Raw genomic sequence first — 19286 nt, 5'->3', positions numbered from 1 at the left:
TCTCCAATAAAGCCGTCAGGGCCTGGGGATTTATTCGACGGGAGTGACTGTATAATCTTCTTCACCTCCTCTTCAGTAAAAGGGGAATTTAGCTCCAGGAGCTGGTCAGAGGTCAAGGTCGGGAGTTTAGTCTTGTCTAGGAACGCTTTGATAGAGTCTGAAGAGGGTTGGGTTATTGTTGGATCATCTTTGAGATTATAGAGCGATCCATAATAGTGACTAAAAGCGTCAGCTATTGCTTGTGGGTGAAAATGTTTCACCTTGGTCTCAGGGTGATGAATAAAGGGAATCTTAGATTTAATTCTGTGTCCCTTAAGCCTGCTCGCAAGAAGTTTGCCTGCTCTGTTGCCACTAGTAAAAAAAGCTAGTTTAAATTTCCTAGAGGCCTTTTCATACTCATCAAGAAACAACGTCCTGAGGTCTGTGCGGAGGCGTGCCAACTGTTCAGTCAGGGGGAGGGATGGTTTAGATTTGTTCTGCGTCTCCAAGTCATCTATCTGAGCCAGGAGGTGCAATGTGCGCTGCTGCCTTTCCCTCTTAACCCTTGCCCCCTGTTGAATCATGATCTCTCTGATGCATGCCTTGTGAGCATTCCAAAGGGTAAAGGGGCTTGTGACCGACCCTACATTGTTATCAAAAAATTCCTTTAACTTTGTTTCAATGTATGACCTGGTCGGACCGCTCCTGAATAGCGAAGGATTGGATCTCCACATGAAAACCGGAGTGTTGGGAGCCGAGTCCCACCGAAGCATGATCCGACCAGGTGATACTATTGATTCGAGCAGATTTACATTTCAAAAGCATCTTTCTATCAACCAAAAAAAGATCTATCCTGCTATATGACCTGTGCCTGGAAGAAAAAAAAGTATAGTCTTTTTCATTAGCATTCATGCATATCCACGCATCAAACAGTCCGTGTGTTTTCAAAATGGGAGCCAAGGAAGGGGGAGTGCGCCTCGGAGAAGAGGTGGAATCCATGACAGGATCAGGTATGATATTGAAGTCCCCGCATATCACGAGCAGTCCCTTCTGTTCCGCCCTGATCTTAGTCACTCTCTGTAGGAATCTGGTTTGTTTCACATTAGGGGCGTACAGAGCGACCACCGTATATGACACTAGGTCAATGTCACACAACAAGATTATGTATCTTCCCAGTGGATCAATGATAGACTTATGCAGGGAAAAGTGAACAGAGTCTCTCACCGCAATCATCACCCCTTTTGTTTTGGTGTCTGCGTTAGCAAAGAAAGTGAATGGGTATTTGGGGTGTGAGCATTTCGGAGGGGCTATTTTATCAAAGTGGGTCTCCTGGACACATAAAACATCGGCTTTCTGTTGTAAGGCCTCTTTCCAGAGGGATCGCCTTTTCGCCGGGTGATTGAGTCCTTTAGCATTAACAGTCAGGAATTGTATCATCTTAGTACATAGATGGCATGTGTGGGTGTAGTTGAGATTTTCAATAAGGTACTCACAGTGGATGATCCAGTGGGCATACCCATTGGCCAGTGATCAGGCATCCAAACCATTCTCAGTCCACTCGGATCAGGTGAGTCCATCCTCATCAGCAGCCAGGTGTGGAGAGAAGTATTACTTGGAAGGGCATAATGAAAAAAAAAACGAAAAAGACAGCAAAATAAAAAGAAAAAAACAAGGTGATTAACAGGGCAACATACCGCCAGCATGCTGCCAAAAAGTTAAAGAGAAAACTGTGTGCGACTATCAATAGTCGCTCATAAACTAGAACGGGGAAACTCAAGTAAAACTTGAGATTTAAGCCAGCCGAAGCAACTCCTCCTCAGCGGTCTTGTTGCATCATTGTGAACCTCCAGAAGGGTCAGTTATGGGATTTGGCGTTCCTGCGGTCCACCACTTGCCATCCAGCATCAACATTTCCTACTCCCCCTCTCTACCGTGATGTATTGTGCGGTTCGGGGATTATCCCCCACTCTTTCAGTAGGGCCATGCCCTTGTCAACTGAGTCCAGCACATAATCACGGTTGTCTTTAGTGACTATAAGTTTGGTAGGGAACCCCCATTTGTACATCAGGTTATGGTTCCTGAGAGCCTTGGTGATAGTTGTGAGATTTCTGCGCTTTTGCAGTGTAAACTGCGAGAGATCTGCGTAGAATTGGAGATTCGCGTAAGCTGGCGGGAAGTTATCCCTCTGTCTGGATGCAGCCATCAATTTTTCTTTAGCGTGATAAAAATGTAGGCGCAGGATCACATCTCTAGGGACTTCTTCAGCCAGAAACGCAGGTTTGGGAAGTCTGTGTATTCTATCAATAGTGCAATCCAGCTCGGACAGGTCAGGCAGTATAGCAGAGAACAATTGGGAGGCATATTTACGGAGCTCCTGAGGTTTAACAGCTCTCATTTTCACATTATTTCTCCTAGATCTGTCCTCGATTTCTGCCATCTTAGCCTTAATAGCCTCAATATCATCATCCTTGCCATCATTTGCATCCACTAGGTCATTAATGGTAGAGGCAAAATCTCCCATCTTGTCCTCTATGTGAGACACCCTGTCTGCCACCCCTCTGAGTTCTGTGCTAAATTTGTGGACACAGGACATCATGTCCGAGTGGAGAGAGCTCCTCAATGAGACCAACATCTCTTTTAGCACAGTGTCCATGACCGGTTTGTTAGTGGTGGGGAACCCCTCTATGGAGTCTGGCAGCTCCCTGGTGTCCTCCTCAGAGTCTAATAGTGTGCTCACCTCATGTGCGGCCTCCGGTGTGTCCATCCTAAATCTGTGTTTTTCAGGGCTCCCAGATGAGGGGGTGGCCGGCTGGGAGAACATGCATCTGGGAGGGCTGCTCCATTTGTGCGGATTCCCTGTAGTGGCCGAATGGTTTTTGAGGCCTGTGAGCGGCATGGAGGAAGATCCGGCGCCATCTTGTCTGCGCTCCATGCTGAAGAACTCGGTGAGTTTGGTGGGCCGGTTACTGGCGTTTTTACGCCTCGTCATCGCAGGGATATGGTCCCTGGACTTCCCAGAGCTGGAACGCCGCGATTGCAGGGGAATCAATCCCTTCTGAGGTCCGCTGTGAGCCGGGTTAACGCCGCTGGTGTAGGAGCTAGGCTAACACGCGGCCATCTCGGATCCCGGCTAGCTCTGCCCCCCCTGTAGAGGACCTTGTTAATCTACCATGCAAATTGTTGGTGATCCTGTCCCGGGGGGAAATGAGTTGTTAAAAAGAGGAGCCATTAGAGAATGAGGGGTTTTCATGGGATATAATTTGCACACTGTGTCCCAAAGATGTAGAGAGTGGGATGAGGAAGGATAACGCTCCTTTTGGGGAAAGCCACATCAAGAGGTCGATAGGAAGTGCAGTACTAGTGCCTCCATCCGAACCCAGTCAAGTTGATATGTTTTTGAGAAGATTTGATGTAGCTGGACCAACTGAGTGTAATCGCACAGAAAATGTGGGACTCCCAGGCCACCCCTTCACCTGGAGGTGTATAGCATAGACCGAGCCACTCTGCAGCCACCATTGCTTCATATAAATGTGTAAATCAGTGATTGGAGTTTCCTGAAAAATGTAGATGGTATTGGGATTGGTAGGGACCTGAAGTAATATAAAACTTGAGGGAGGACTGTCATCTTAACAGCCACTATCGTACCCATCCAGGAAAGATCATAGGCCTGTCATTGTTTTAGACCTTGTTCTATTGAGGTATAAAGGGTGGGGGGCATAATTGGCCTGATACAGTGTGGAGATATCAGAGGTGAGTTTGATTCCAAGGTATGGGAACGTCTGAAAGCACCATTTAAAGGGGAAGGACTGCTGCACTGCATCCCTCATTTGGTCCAAGATATTTATAGCTAACACTTCTGATTTAGAGTAGTTTACCATCAGACATGAGATGTACTCGAATTTGGATCCGTGATAAATAATAAAAGGTCGTCGGCAAATAACGCACATTAATGAGTTCTACCTCCACTGGGAATGCCTTTGGGAATGCCAAAGCCCAGAAAAACTGGGCTTTGGGTGTTGATGGCCCCATCAATCTGTCACCTTATTGAGGTACTCTTGATGAAAGCAAGAATTTGACTTGCTGTCAAAATTTTTAATGATATGCACCAGTCAAACAGGTATTGAAGAATTGGTCCTTGGTTGTTAATTGTGCCCATGAAATCTATATCAAATGTTTCTTCAAGATAAAATCAACACCCACAAAGCTAGGCAGCCTAGACAGTCTTGCACAGATTTCACATCCCAAAAACACTTGGGCCCAGATTCTCAAAGAAGTTACGCCGTATCTCGAGATGCGTGATGTAAGTGTATATATACGCCGGCGTATCTATGCGCTGTACCCACAGAACCAGATACGCCTGAAAATAGGCTTCTTCCGACCGCCGTAACTTTTCTACGCCGGCGCAGCGTGAGCGCATATTTACGCTGGGGGCATTTTGCGCTCCCATTGATTTCCTATTCAAATATGCAAATGACGGAGATACGCCGATTCCCGAACGTACGTCCGCCCGACGCAGGCTACTCGCGGTGCGCGTAAGCTGTACATCCGGCCTAAACTTGCCCCTCATAAAGCAGGGGTAACTTTGCACCAGACGTGTGCAGGTCAGCTGGAGAGCAGCTTCAGCAGCACCGTTACGGACGAGCTGAGCAACCACACTTGCAGGATAACAATTCTGTATGCCAACATGCCAGGGGCAGGCATGGTCATAACTATACTAGTGTGTGCCCAGGAGCGTAGAAGGAGGAGGGCACGGGAGAGGATATACCGAACGCGCATGAACGTCTTTGGCATGGGGGATTTGGAGGTGTATCGCATCTTCAGATTCAACACTGATGCCATCCAGGAAATAGCCACAACCCTGCATGATGACACCAGCCAGACACACCGCTCACATGCAGTGCAGCCACTGGTCAAGGTACTGGCAACACTGCATTTCCTCGCCAGTGGATCTTTTCAGCGTACAAGTGGAGTCGTGGCTGGGATGTCACAAACCAGCATGAGCAGATGTGTGCACCAGGTTGTCCCCGCAATCCTCACACGCATGTCCCACCACTTCATCAGACCCACCCAGGAGCACCTGCGGAATAAGGCAATGGCGGATTTTGTCAGAATTGCAGGATTCCCACGCACCGTGGGGACCATTGATTGCACCCATGTGGCACTACGGCCCCCCCGTGACACAGAGCACATATAACGCAATCGTAAGCACTGGCATTACATCAACGTACAGGTGATAGTTGATGCCCAAGGCCTCATATGGCACATCCGTGCCAAACACCCAGGGTCCAGCCACGACAGCTACATATTCCATCAAAGCACCATCCCAACAGAATTTGAACAGAACGTGTATGGGGACAGCTGGCTGGTTGGTGAGTGACATGGGTGTCAGGCATGACTGTCCGACCCCATGATGCAGACATCACGAGGGGCACATGCACGACTAAAATCCTCCTGTCTTTTCCCTTCCAGGTGACTCTGCATATGCACTTGGACCCCATCTCATGACTCCATTCTGGGATCCCCAAAACCACAGGAGAGCAAAACTACAATGCTGCACACATACGTACCCGTGCAGTGGTGGAACGCACATTTGGCATCCTGAAGTCCCGTTTCCGATGCCTGGATAAGTCTGGGGGGACCCTGTTGTATTCCCCAAACTTTGTGTGCCAGATCATCGGGGCATGTTGCATTCTGCACAACTTTGCTGAGAGAAAGGGCCTGGAGATTGACATACCTGATGACCTGACCCCCGAACCAGACATTCCCCCCCTGCCCGAGGCTACCCCGTCTGCTGAGGGAACAGCAGTCAGAAGTTGTCTCGTGGAACGCATCTTTGCACGTTAAACACACACATTCATCATGGCACAAGGAGAATGCACACCACTGTGGTCCCTAGCACACACCCCACATCCACATAACATTGGATTAGCCCAAGTCCAACATGCAGGACTTGGGAGCAGCAACGCCACGCCAAGGCTCCAATTATGTTGCTGAGCATTCATACCACATTCACAGGGGTCGTGGGGATAACTTCTCCCCAACGACCGAGGGTGACACCCCTTTGCTGGCAGGAGTGTCACCCCCCCATTCACACTGTAATCTGCACGCCTCACCGTGTGCAGTATTTGAAACAAAATAATAACGCTCTTAACTAGAGCACAAAATACATATAAACACTGTTAACTAGAGCACAAAATTAATATAAACGCTCTTAACTAGAGCACAAAAAAAGGCAAACCTAAAATAATCAGTTGCCCTGGCTGCTGCCACGGCCACAGCCACGGCCACGGCTCCGTAACTGCCTGGTTGAAGGCTCAGGTGGGGGGGGCATCAGGTGGAGGAGCATCCACCGGTCTCTCCATGGCTGGAGGCCTGCCCTCTAACGCCATGGCAATGTGGGTCAGGATGGTGTTAGTCTCTGACTGCACCTGCCGCGACTGTCTCCCCTCCGCCTCAATGGCAGCTGTGTGTCCCTAGACAGCCTCAGTCAGGGACCGCACCTCTGCCACGAGGGTAGCCGTTGTGGCCTGCAGCTCACCCAGGCAGGTGATCACAGCTGCAGTGTTGCCAGCCACATCTTGCAGCCCATCATTGATGTGGCCCGTGGAGGCCAGGCTGTCGGCCACTCGCCTCATCTCCTGGGCCATCTCACCCATATGGCGGGTCTGAGAGTCCTGGGCACTGGTCAGATTCTCAGGCAGGAAGTCAGGAACCCTCCTGGTCTTCCTGGTTGCCTTCCTGGGGCCAGGAGAGGCTTGAGGCCTGGCATAGGGGGAGGGACTTGAGGGCGTGGGTGGGTTGGGGATGGATCCAGAGGGGCTGGATGATAGGAGGCTTGACGTCCGGGATGGACCAGCCGATAGGGAGGTCTCATCAAGATATAGGGACACCTCCTCACCCAGATGTTCCGCATCCTCCTCAATCACCTCTTCAGTGGAGGTCTGGGCACCACTCCCCTCCACCAATGCCTCTTGGCTTCCCAGGGGCATGATCATCAGGGGATGAAGGTGTGGGACGGGCAGAGGCATCAGATGGCCCAGCTTCCTCCTGGACACCTGCGGATGACAAACCATTCACATGTTGTTGGACCCACACACTTGTCACATGTTCCCTTCCACCCCCTCACGTGCTACAAAAAAACAAAAAACAGGGTTGCTCAACTGAGTCATAGCCCTCAACTCCCTCCACTTGCTCCCTCTCAATGCAGCGGGCAACCACCTGCTCATCAGGAGTCAGCTGAATACAGGGGGCTGGTCCACCACCAGTGCCCCTGGCATGCCTTCTCATATTGGCCAGCTTCTCCTTGACCCTCCTGCGTATGTCATTCATTTTTTTTGTGATGTCCTGGGGCCTCCTCACCTCATTGCCTACGGCATTCACCTGGGTGGTGATCCTCATCAGGATCTCATCCCTTTTGCCCTTGCTCGTATCCTTGCTCCGTGCCCCATGGAGGCGAGCGTCATATCTCTCCATGGAGGCTAGTATGATGGCCTTCTCCTCTGGGGAGAAGTTCTTCTTCCTATTTCCACTACGCCGAGCAGACATGGTCAACAGGAAGAGCGCAAAAGTACCTACACCACTAACAATCAGACGGATGTACTTTTGCACTTGACGGGCGCATGTCTGGGCGTATTTATGCCCTGGGCGTAAACGGTGGGCCGGCGTATCTCATGATTTACGCCAGGCGTGGTTGTGAGCATGCGCAGAGGGGCACGGAACATACGATCACGTCACGGCGCATTCGCCGTTCTTTCGGCCCTTCATTTGCATGGGGTCACGGTTCATTTAAATGTATCACGCCCACGTCCTTCCTACTTTTAATTACGCCGGCTTACGCCGACGATTTTACGTTACGCCGGCGCAAAATTGGACGCATTTGCTTTGAGAATACAGAGCTTGCCTCTCTAAGTTACGTCGGCGTAACGCATATGAGATGCGCTACGCCGGCATAAAGATGAGCCGATCTACGTGAATCTGGGCCTTAATGGACAACATCGACATCAGGGGCCTGATAGCTACTGCTAATTCCGGAATGATTCATTTTGATAAATGTCAGTCAGTCAACACAATCTGTGGACAGACACGCTCTTGTATCTGCCACAAAACCTCTGGCAGCACTGAATGCCCATTTGGAAAGCACCCTGGATGCAGGACAACCCAGCAGCTCAATTGCATACTGGGCAGCTTCTGGCCAGTTGTCTATTCTCATGATCCAGTAACCCAGTGGATCATCAATTGGAAAGCTCTCCATGTCTGGTTTTCCCCTAGATAATCTCCCATCATATGTTGCATACGTTGCCGATGGGATGTGGGTGCTAAAAGCCCTGGGTGTAGAGGACTAAAAAAAATGCATCACTGATGTGTTCAAATAACTCAGTGGACTCCTCCATGCATGATGCTTAGGCTGTAGCAGGAGTAGCTGTGGATATGGAGGCAGAATAAGCTACTTTAGCAGCTGTGGTGGACTGTGCATTAGTAAGGCAGAAAAAGAAAAAGTATCTTTCTGGACAGCCGCACTTCAAATAATCATTGCCTTTATTAAGTAAAATCAAAAACAGCACTACAAGCCACAGCAAACTGGGCAGCTGATGTGTTTCACACTATTCCTATTGTTTAATCATAGCCTATGATTAAACCTGTGGTTTCTGTGAGGAGGATCAGCATAAGACATTTCCTTCCTGGAGCGGCTACTTTCCTTTCTCCGGACTGTGGATTAGTCTCTGCTTGGGTGACAGAGGATAAGGAGGATGCATGGGCAAAAATCACTAAACAGAGGTAATGGTTCCCTGCCTGAGGACAGATCATGTCCACCTTTACCTGTGGACGTATACTGCAGTAAATGTGCACGAACACAGTCAATATACTGCAGTAAACATGCACTAATGCACGCCCATATACTGCAATAAACATGAACTAATGCACATCAATATACTGCAGTAAATGTGCACTAACGCGTGTTAATATACTGCAGTAAACGTACACTAATACACCTCAATATACTACAGTACACATGCACTAACACAATTAAATATACTGCAGTAAATGTGCACTAACGTGTGTTAATATACTGCAGTACACATGCACTAATGCACCTCAATGTACTGCAGTACATGTACACTAACACAGTTCAATATACTACAGTAAACGTGCGCTAACAAACGTCAATATACTGCAGTAAACCTGTGCTAATGCAGTTCAATATACTGCAGTAAACGTGCACTAACGTTTGTCAATATACTGCAGTAAACATGAACTAATGCACCTCAATATAGTGCAGTAAACCTGCTGGATTGCATGGGCAAAATCACTAAACAGAGGTAATGGTGCCCTACCTGATGGCAGACCATGTCCTCCTTTGCCTGTGGACACAGATGCTGCTTCCCCCCACAAAGCCATAGGGACGTCTAACTCTTCTTGTTGGACTCCCAGACATGATGGGGGGCCTATTGCTGAAATGTAAGAGAGAAGGGGAAATGTGTGCTTGGATGCACTTTAATCAATGGAAAGTGATGTTTGGTGCACTTTAACTTGCACACAAAGACAAAGACACCATCAACTGACACACTACAATATACTACAATATACTACAGTAAAACTGCACTGATGCAATTACATATACTGCAGTAAAGTGCAGTAAAAATGCACTTCAATATACATGCCATAAAAGTGCACTAAGGCAGTTCAATATACTGCAGTAAAAATGCTCAAAGGGTCTGGTATGAATTTTGGAGTGATTCTATGCAATTTCTTTTTTCGTTTTTGCCCCCTTGCATATTAACCCAGAATGTGTTTAATTTGACAGCTTCGGTTCACATTGATTTTATTGTGGTTTGGCATCGGGGGAATCAGGAGGGCAACCTATGGCCAAATATGGTCAGTTTGTTGGGTGGTTTGCCAAACTGTGAACAGGCTGGTTTGGGTTGACCGAAGGTCTTCCCTACTTGTGGATGAAGAGACACAAGTATATGAACCAGCAACAATGCTTATGCTGTCTTATATGGCTATAAATGAATGCAATAAAAACTTGTGAGGCCAGTTGTTTTATGAGCTAGCTATCACATCAGTGTGTTTGTAAGGATTTATGGAATGTTCCTCAGCACCATAAGTCAGCAAAAAAATTACAGATTTATATGTCAAGTAAAGTTCTCGGTTTGCATTTTTATTTTGTGTTTGCATGTATCCTTACCTGTGAGTTTGGAGCTGCTGGAGGAGACGCCCCCTTGGTGTGGATAATTTAAGCTTTTATGACCTTGATATTATATTGAGGTACACATTTGGAGGTGAGCACTTGGTGGCTGGAGACAGATCACAACATTTTGGGATGTTTATAGAAATCTTCACATATTTGCAAGTGTGATAGACTAATGATCATCAGACGTTTGGACCTTTATTTATTTGTGTACATTTTTCAATATTTTTTATGATTATTTTATTTGCGCTACATATTTGTCAGTATATTTTATATTATCTGTTGCATCGGGGTGATTTCCTTCATTTACTTCCTGCGCTGGAGATGCAAAAGGAAATGGGAGATAATCTCAAAGTAGCAGAATCCTTCCTCAGATAGTTGACAGAGAAACAGGTAATGTATCTTCATGTAAAGAGAAAAGAACAACAGGCGCCTCTTAAGTAAGACTGTTTTAAATTTAATCAAAAAGTGCATTAAAAAACTTACATAGTAGTATCTTTAGACAGGCACAGTGAAGTCCAGTGTACTCAATCTCTGTCTTGGCTGTCAGCAATGTTTTTCACTCTGTTCCTCCATGTGTGGCCACACTTTAATGCACTTGCTGATTAAATTTAAAACAGTCTTAAGGCTCATACACACAGTCAGACATCCAACAAAATTGCCCTTGGATTTTTTTCCTAATTGATTTGTCCGGCCACACCCATAGCATACACACAGTCAGACTTTTCTGCAAACTTTTCTAAAACTTTCCTAACATCACGTGTTTTTTTTGCTATTTTCTGCTCTTTACTGCCACCCTTTGGTTAACTTCTGCTATTGTTTGTTGCTTTTAACATTGGTTCTGAGCATGCATATTTGCACTTTGTCCAAAAGTTGGTTGGATTGCTGTACACACAGTCAGACAAGGCACCATCGGACTTTTGTTGCCGAAAAGTTGGTCTGTTTGCAGACCCAACTTTTTGTTGGATGAAGCCCGAAAAAGTTGGTCCAATGGAGCGTACACACGGTCAGACAAAGTAGAAAACTTGCAGATTTTGAAGTTGGTTGGCAAAAAGTCTGACTGTGTGTATGGGGCTTTACTTTAGAGGCGCCTGTTGTTCTTGTTTTCTCTTTCCATGTTGAGAGTGGCTTCAGCTCCCCTTGCAAGGCTGCCCTGTCATCTTGGACTGTTCTTCTCATACAGAGCTAACCAAGCTCAAAAGAACTCTTTTATGGACGCACATTGCATTTCCAACCTGTGCGACTAATCATTACATGTTAATGTATCTTCATGGGCTGTTCATGTAATGACCCTAAAGTTTTGCATTTCTCAACACTTTTTAAATTTTGAATTGCTCATCGCTTTCTCAGTGACTGATCACCAAACAAAGATATATAGAGAAGGTAAAATACCTAGCTGAGACCCAGACAGCTCTAAAACCCCAGAGCTAAAGAATAGAGTATATTATATTTTATATTTTTTTCTGCTTTAACTATTTTTAAAGTAGTCCATAGGAAAGACTTTTATTCCAAATTGAAACACATTTTTATTCTTATATCTTGACTCTTTATACAATCTCTTTTTAGTGGTGGTACAATTCTGGTCCCTACAATTCTGTAGGTCCATATAGCTTGTTTGTAGATTTTTAAAAAGTGTTTTACATTGCACTATGTTTACATTTCTTATGCTCAGAATTTTGTGAGAAAATTGGAGTGTTAAGTCCTATTTACTTTCTTCAATCAGAGGTATAAAGGTATGCTTTCAGATCTCTTTTATTAGCAAAAAATCGGACAGATGTTTTAAACCTTCCTTAAAGCCCAACTACAGAATAGGGCCCATTCATGTGCCCACCAAGAGTAACTGTGAGGGCTTACAGTGTTGTGGAACCAGCACCACAAACAAAGGCCCAATTTTTCTGTCCCTGTTCAACAGGGGCATTTAATTACAATTTTCGATCTAATATTAAACAGCAGGGCCCATTCCTGCGCCTACCAAGAGTAACTGTGAGGACTTACAGTGTTGTGGCACCAGTGCCAGCACCAAAGGCCCAATTTTTCTACCACTGTTCAACAATGGCATGTACTGTATTTGCTGGCGTATAAGACTACCTTTTACACTTAAAAAAAATGGCCAAAAAGCAGGGGTCGTCTTATACTCCGGGTCAGCTGCTCGGATGCCTGCTGGATGTAGCTTCGGCTACATACAGTATATACCACTTAGCCAATCCCGGTGAGCGATGTATTCAAATGAATACAGAGCCTGCTCGGATTGGAGTAACAACCTCTGCCAATCTGAGCAGGCTACATATAGTAGCCAGCTCAGATTGACTTTGAGAGTCAGAGAGGTGTGGGCTGATGATGTTACAGCCTCTGCCAATCCAAGCAGGCTTTCTATTCATTAATAGAATACTTTGCTTGCCGTGATTGGCTCCAACTCCAGCAAGAAGGAAGAAGAATATGGCTCCAACTCCAGCAAGAATGAAGAAGAATATGGCTGCAGACGGAAGAAATATGAAACATCGGAAGCATCGGAAGGGGGGGTCAACTTATACAGTGAGTACAGGCAAAAAATCTTAAAAAAATTTAAAATTAGAGGGTCGTCTTATACGCCTGGTAGCCTTATACACCGGCAAATACAGTAATTACAATTCTTGATATAATAGTTCACAGCAGGGCGTTCCAGCGCCCACCAAGACTAACTGTGAGGGCTTACAGTGTTGTGGCAACACCAACACCTAGGGCCCAAATTTCAGCAGAGTATATACGGCAGGCCCCTACTTTTAAACATCCAACTTACAAACGACTCCTACTTGCAAACGGAAGGAGACAACAGGAAGTGAGAGGAAATTTACCCCTAGGAAGGGAAATTTTCTTCTTCTGTAAGAGGTGTCTCCTGTCCAGTGATGCTTTATCACCAATCCTTGTTTCACTAAAAAAACCAAATTTTCAAAAAATCATTTGTCATTGGGACAGAAAGTGAGGTTCAATCTTCTGAACAGATGCGCACAGACAGCAAAACAAATGTTACAGGGGTGATAACCCTTCTCTATATTTTCCGAAAAGCTTAAAAATAGATTTTTTGGCTGGAGCTACACTTAAAAAAAAAGTACCGGTTCAAAATTACAAACAGACTCTACTTAACAACAAACCTACAGTCCCGGTCTTGTTTGCACCGCCTGTATACTGCTGTTCAAAGTATATAGGGCCAAACGGGCTGGTAATAACCTGGGGAGAGGGGGGGAAACCCATGCAATTTTTCTCAATGATTTTCATCCATATTGCAGGGACCAGATATTACATTAAAGCCGCAAGCCGTTTTAAATGACTTTCTTCTTATAGTAATGTAATTTTGTGCAGGGACAGTTCTAAACATGTGCCACTTCACAGGCATACTATAGACACCCAGCAGGTACGATATTTAAAGGATTTTTTTTCACGTAAAGCATTATTAAAATCACTGCTCCCGAAAAAATGTTAGTTTTTAAAACTTTTTTTGCATTGGTACATGTTCCCTGGGGCAAGACCCGGGTCCCCAAACCCGTTTTAGGACAATAACTTGCAAATTAGCCTTTAAAATTAGCAATTTTGAATTTGAACGTTCGAGCCCCATAGACTTCAATGGGGTTCTAAAGTTTGCGCGAACGTTCAGTGGTTCTGGTGCGAACCGAATGGGAGGGTGTTCGGCTAATCCCTCCTCTGCAGTTTGCTCCTTCATAAAATGCTTCCAGACATTTGTTCCAGACAGCTAGTCACTGCCTGGAATTGGAAAAGGCCCACAGAGCCCTAACGCAACCCCGCCCTGATGGCCTTCTGACGGATATCGTTGTTAAGCCTTACCTTAACAAGGTGAAGGAGGAGGTCATGCAACAGTGACGGCCCATCTATTAGGGGTGCAGGCGCACCGCCCCCCTAATCTTCATCTACATCTACTCAGTTTTTTTTTTTTTAAACAATAGATTTTTATTGAAAGTATTTACTTAACAGTACAGATTAAAATGGTCACATTAATCCTTAGTAACCAACCGAGTTACCTTGGGTCATGAGATTGTTCTTATAACAATACAGTGCTTGGTAGCCTGTACCAGCCTACCCCTATCGGGTTCAGTTTTTTTTTTTAACCACTTCCATACCAGGCACTTACGCACCTTCCTGCCCAAGCCAATTTTCAGCTTTCAGCACTGTCGCACTTTGAATGACAATTGCGCGGTCATGCTACACTGTACCCAAACAATTTTTTGATCATTTTGTTCCCACAAACAGAGATTTCTTTTGGTGGTATTTGATAACTTCTGCGATTTTTATTTTTTGCACAATTAAAAAAAGACCGAAAATTTTGAAAAAAATAAACTTTTCATTTTTCCTGTTAAATTTTTTTGTAAATAAGTACGTTTTCTTTTTCAATTACATGCACCGATGAGGTTGCACTGATGGGCACCGATGAGGTGGCACTGATGGGCACCGATGAGGCAGCACTAATGAGCACTGATGGACACTGATAGGCGGCGCTGGTATGCGGCACTGATGGGCACTCATAGGTGGCACTGATGGACACTGATAGGCGGTGCTGGTATGTGGCACTGATGGGTACATATGGGTGGCACTGATGAGAACATATGGGTGGCACTGATGGGTGGCACAGATGGGCACTGATAGGTGGGCACTGGGCTTGGATGGGCACTGAGGAGTGGCACTGATGGACACTGAGGGGTGGCAATAATGGACACTGAGGGGTGGCACTTGTTTATTTACTGTTTTGCCAATCAGTGCCCATGTTGCCAGTCAGTGCCCATTTGTGGGCACTGATTGGCATTTATTGCGCCTATTTTTTTTACATGTGGATGGCCAGGGGGATGTACCTGGCCATCCACATGTTGCCCCCTTCCCTGGTGGTCCTGGCGGCTTCCCTGTGGTCTAGTGTGGGCATCCGAGGGGGGGCTGCGCTAATAAACAATCAGCGCGAACCCCCCTGTCAGGAGAGCCGCAGACGCGAGTGAGGAAGAGCCGATCAACGGCTCTTCCTGTTTACATTGTGATCAGCCGTTATTGGACACGGCTGAACAAGTGGTAATGAGCCTCCGCTGGAGGCTCTTTACCGAGATCAGAGATGCAGGGTGTCAGACTGACACCCAGCATCACCCATCGGCATGTTATCCTGCTGGACGTCAATAGACGTCCAGTCAGGATTTCACAACCACTTCCCGGACGTCAATTGTCTATTGACCGGGCGGGAAGTGGTTAAGCACATGATTAGAGCCTGAGGCTCTAATTGCCTTTAAAAAGGGTGGGTTTGTGGTGCAGATCACTGCACCCCGAGCCCACCCAGTTGTGTGACATTAGCAAATTAATATTTGCTAATATCTTCTTGTTTCTCCTTCTGGCCAATTAGGAAGCAGGTTCTGAGACCTGATTGACTGGGAGTCCAAAGACCCAATTGGCCGGGAGGAGAAGCAGTGACCACCGGGTCATGGAGGAGACAAAGGGGGAAAGCCGCAGCCATGGCCTGGATGGAATAAGTGGTGATCGATTGGCAAAGAGCCGGCGATTGTGGGGGATTGGTGTGGGGTGAAGCAACCGGGGGGGGGGGGCAGATGTCTGTTTGCCACTCCCCAGGCCAATGAAGCAAAAGCCACCACTCTCATGCAATTATCTAGGAACACTGGCCATCCAAGGACATCCCGTGCAAGTGTTTGCAGACCTCTCACCCACCGCCATTCAGAAAAGGCATACCCTAAAGCCCTTTCTCCAGGTTTTCACACAGAAATCCATTAGTTATTGGTGGTCTTTCGCCTTCCACGTAAGCTTAATTTTTCAATAGAAAACCTATGGGTTCTCTTCATTGTTCGATGTCGAACGTCTCCTACTCCAGCTGGCCTCGATCTCCCAGTACCCCCCTACAGCATGTTCCCACAGGAGTTCCGGATCATCAAAGAGGCCCTCTCCACCAAGTCCAGTAGCCCTGTGTGGCGGCAGTAACAACCAAAGCAGTCCAAATACTCTCGCCCTCCCTGACCCGGGTAGCTTCCCTACCCTTTACAAAACACTCTCTCGTTTGTCTCCCGATCCATGTGTGACATGGACAGAACAGTGCATTTTGTTATGTTTTACTAATATCATTTTTCCCTTTTGCCCCTCTAGCTCTTAAGGGGCTGTCAAATTCCCTCAAGGGATATCCTGTTAATACAGTATTTGTTCAACAATCATTTTTAACTGCTATTTTTTTTCAGAGCCAGCTTGCACTCCTATGTGAATCACATCTTTCACACAAAAAATAAGAATGACAATCAAAATTTGCAGTATATAGCTCTGTAGGTACAGGAGTCTCTAAGCACATTAACATTCCAGGAAGTGCAGTGTTTTTGTTTGGGAGAAATTCAAAACAAAGGGCCAGATTCAGATACATCGGCGCATATTTCTGCCGGCGTAGCGCATATAAGACGTAGCAAAGAGAGGCAAGCACAGTATTCACAAAGCACTTGCTCCCAACGTTGCGCCAGCGTAACGTAAATTCTTTGGCAAAAGCCGGCCCAATTGAAAGTAGGTGAAAGTGAGCGTGATCCATTTAAATGAAGCGTGACCCCATGCAAATGATGGGCCGAACGAACGGCGCATGCGCCGTCCCGTGGACGTTCCCCAGTGCGCATGCTCAGAATCACGTCAAATAGACTCCCTAAGATACGACGGCTCAATGCCTATGACGTGAACGTAACCTACGCTCAGCCCTATTCACGTACTACGTACATGACTTACACCTGCTTTATGAGGCTTAACTATACGCTGGACGTAAGCCTTACGCAAACCGCGTATATGAATGCGCCGGGCGCAAGTACGTTCCTCGAATCGGCGTATCTAACTTATTTGCATATTTGCAATGAGGCGGCCAGCGTAAATATGCGCCCAAGATACGCCGGCGTAGGAAAGTTACGTCAGTCGGAGGAAGCCTATTTTCAGGCGTATCTAGTTCTATGGGCACGGCGCATAGATACGATGGCGCACATTTACACTTACGCCGACGTATCTACAGATACGCCGCGTTAGTGTAAATGTGCGCCGTCGTATCTATGCGCCGTGCCCAAAATGTATATCTTCCAAGATCTGCTTAAGCGCATTTAATATTCATAGATGTTCCCTAATAAGGGAGAAAATCCTTACTGCTGAGTTCAGGACCATTTTTTTTTTTTGTAATGAACACATCTATTGGAATGTGAAATGTCTCTATCTAAAAACTATTCAAAAAATTATTAAAAAAAAACTAATATTTGAATTAACAAAAAACTTTAAATTAATGTTTTGTGACACATATGTGTAACTATGGGTCAGATTCACAAATGAGATACGACGGCGTTTCTCCTGATACGCCGTCGTATCTCTGTTTCTATCTATGCGACTGATTCATAGAATCAGTTACGCATAGACATCCCTAAGATCCGACAGGTGTAATTGTTTTACACTGTCCGATCTTAGGATGCAGTACCGCGGCCGCCGCTGGGGGGGGGGAGTTTGCGTCGTAAACCAGCGTCGGGTATGCAAATTAGGAGTTACGGCGGATCCACAATGGTTTTTCGCGTTCGTTACGTCGCCGCTAGTCAAGTTTCCCGTCGCAAAGTTACACTTTTTTTTTGGTGCCTTAACTTTAGTCAGCAAGTGTATTGCTGTCTAAAGTATGGGCGTCGTTCCCGCGTCGAAATTTAAAAATCAACGTCGTTTGCGTAAGCCGTCCGGGAATACGGAAGTACGCTACGCGCGTCGCCGTTCAAAAAAATGACGTCACGGCGCGCAAAGCACGGCGGGAGTTAGGAAACGGAGCATGCGCAGTAGGTCCGGCGCGGGAGCGCGCCTAATTTAAATGGCACACACCCATTTGAATTGGCCCGCCTTGCGCCGGAGGCCGCGGGCGTAGTTTTCATCGCAAGTGCTTGATGAATCAGGCACTTGCGATGAAAAATTGCGGCGGTGTAACTTATCTAGGATAAGTTACGCCGCCGCAATTCTACGTGAATCTGGCCCTAAGTGTTTTTGGTGCAGAAATTATATATATATATATATATATATATATATATATATATACATATATATATATATATATATATATATATTGTAAGTGACTGCATGTTCAAGACTGCACTTCAAATTGAGCCTCACTGCCATAGAGCAGCGTTTAATGGAAATTGGCCGGATTACACCCCATTAAAACACATTAAACACACGCTGATCACACCAGGTGCCAGGACTAGGCACCTTAGCATGTGAGTGCGTCTATTTTTTCTTTTGCTGGGATTTTTTATAAATTAACTGTTTTACGCTATGGATACCCCCCTGTCATTTTTATTCCATATCCATGGAGGATCATTAACAGCTGACCTCAAAACATATCAACTAGGGGTCTTTTCCCCACAAAGTGAAAGTGACCACTCTAGCAATAGGTGGTCCACATCCAGGGTGAATGCACATCCATGTGGTTCACGTTGTCTGAACAGTGAAGCACCAATATTATATTATAGCACGAGCACTTTATTCACTCGTGTGACTTTTTATTAGCTTTGTATATACAGTATATTTTTTATGAGAATTGTACACTTGGTATGTTATACCCATTGATATGAGTCTCTAACCAAGCATGGTTTTTGCCTAATCATTTTGACAAATTTAAATTAGAATACATATTAAGTGAGACACATAAGAAACAATAGAAATATACTGTTTTATAAAACTTATATAAATTTCTACCTGTAATAGCAAGCTGTATAACAAAAAATGTCATTCGAGATTTCCTCTTTCGAACCCTCTCCTTCGTTGTTAAGTACAAGACTACTGAATTTCCAATTATGATGATGACAAATAAAATCCAAAGTGTGATTAACTGTTCCATCTAAATAAAACAAATTTTAAGAAAAGCATTACTTGATATGTTACCAGTTAGAGTAGGAGTTTATAAAGCAAGAGCATTACAAAAATATTTACATATAAAGCATTTCACTTGAAAAAAAAAAATTCTGGTTTTAAGCTCCAAATCTGTAATTTCTTTTTTAATATTATAGAAATACAGACACACATAAACACACGCATAAAAAATGATACACGTGAAATACAATATATCTGTAGCGTTACCCCCGCAGGAGCCGCTGGTTGTTTTTGGGACCAG

General features: G+C 45.6%; 1 protein-coding gene across 1 annotated transcript in view; it reads right to left on the bottom strand.

The window, feature by feature from the left end:
- The window catches only part of NPSR1 (neuropeptide S receptor 1), a 291594-nt gene extending 272544 nt beyond the window's left edge, over positions 1-19050 (bottom strand). The window contains exon 1 of the mRNA XM_040353188.1: positions 18872-19050. Within this exon, the coding sequence (XP_040209122.1) occupies positions 18872-19013 (142 nt within the window). The 5' untranslated portion in view covers positions 19014-19050. The remainder of the gene's footprint in view (positions 1-18871) is intronic.
- Between the last annotated feature and the right edge of the window lie 236 nt (positions 19051-19286).

Source organism: Rana temporaria, chromosome 5 (assembly GCF_905171775.1).
Source record: "Rana temporaria chromosome 5, aRanTem1.1, whole genome shotgun sequence".
Classification (NCBI taxonomy): Eukaryota; Metazoa; Chordata; class Amphibia; order Anura; family Ranidae; genus Rana; species Rana temporaria.
The sequence above is the reverse complement of the archived record's forward strand: the minus strand, read 5'-3'. Positions and strand labels throughout refer to the sequence as shown.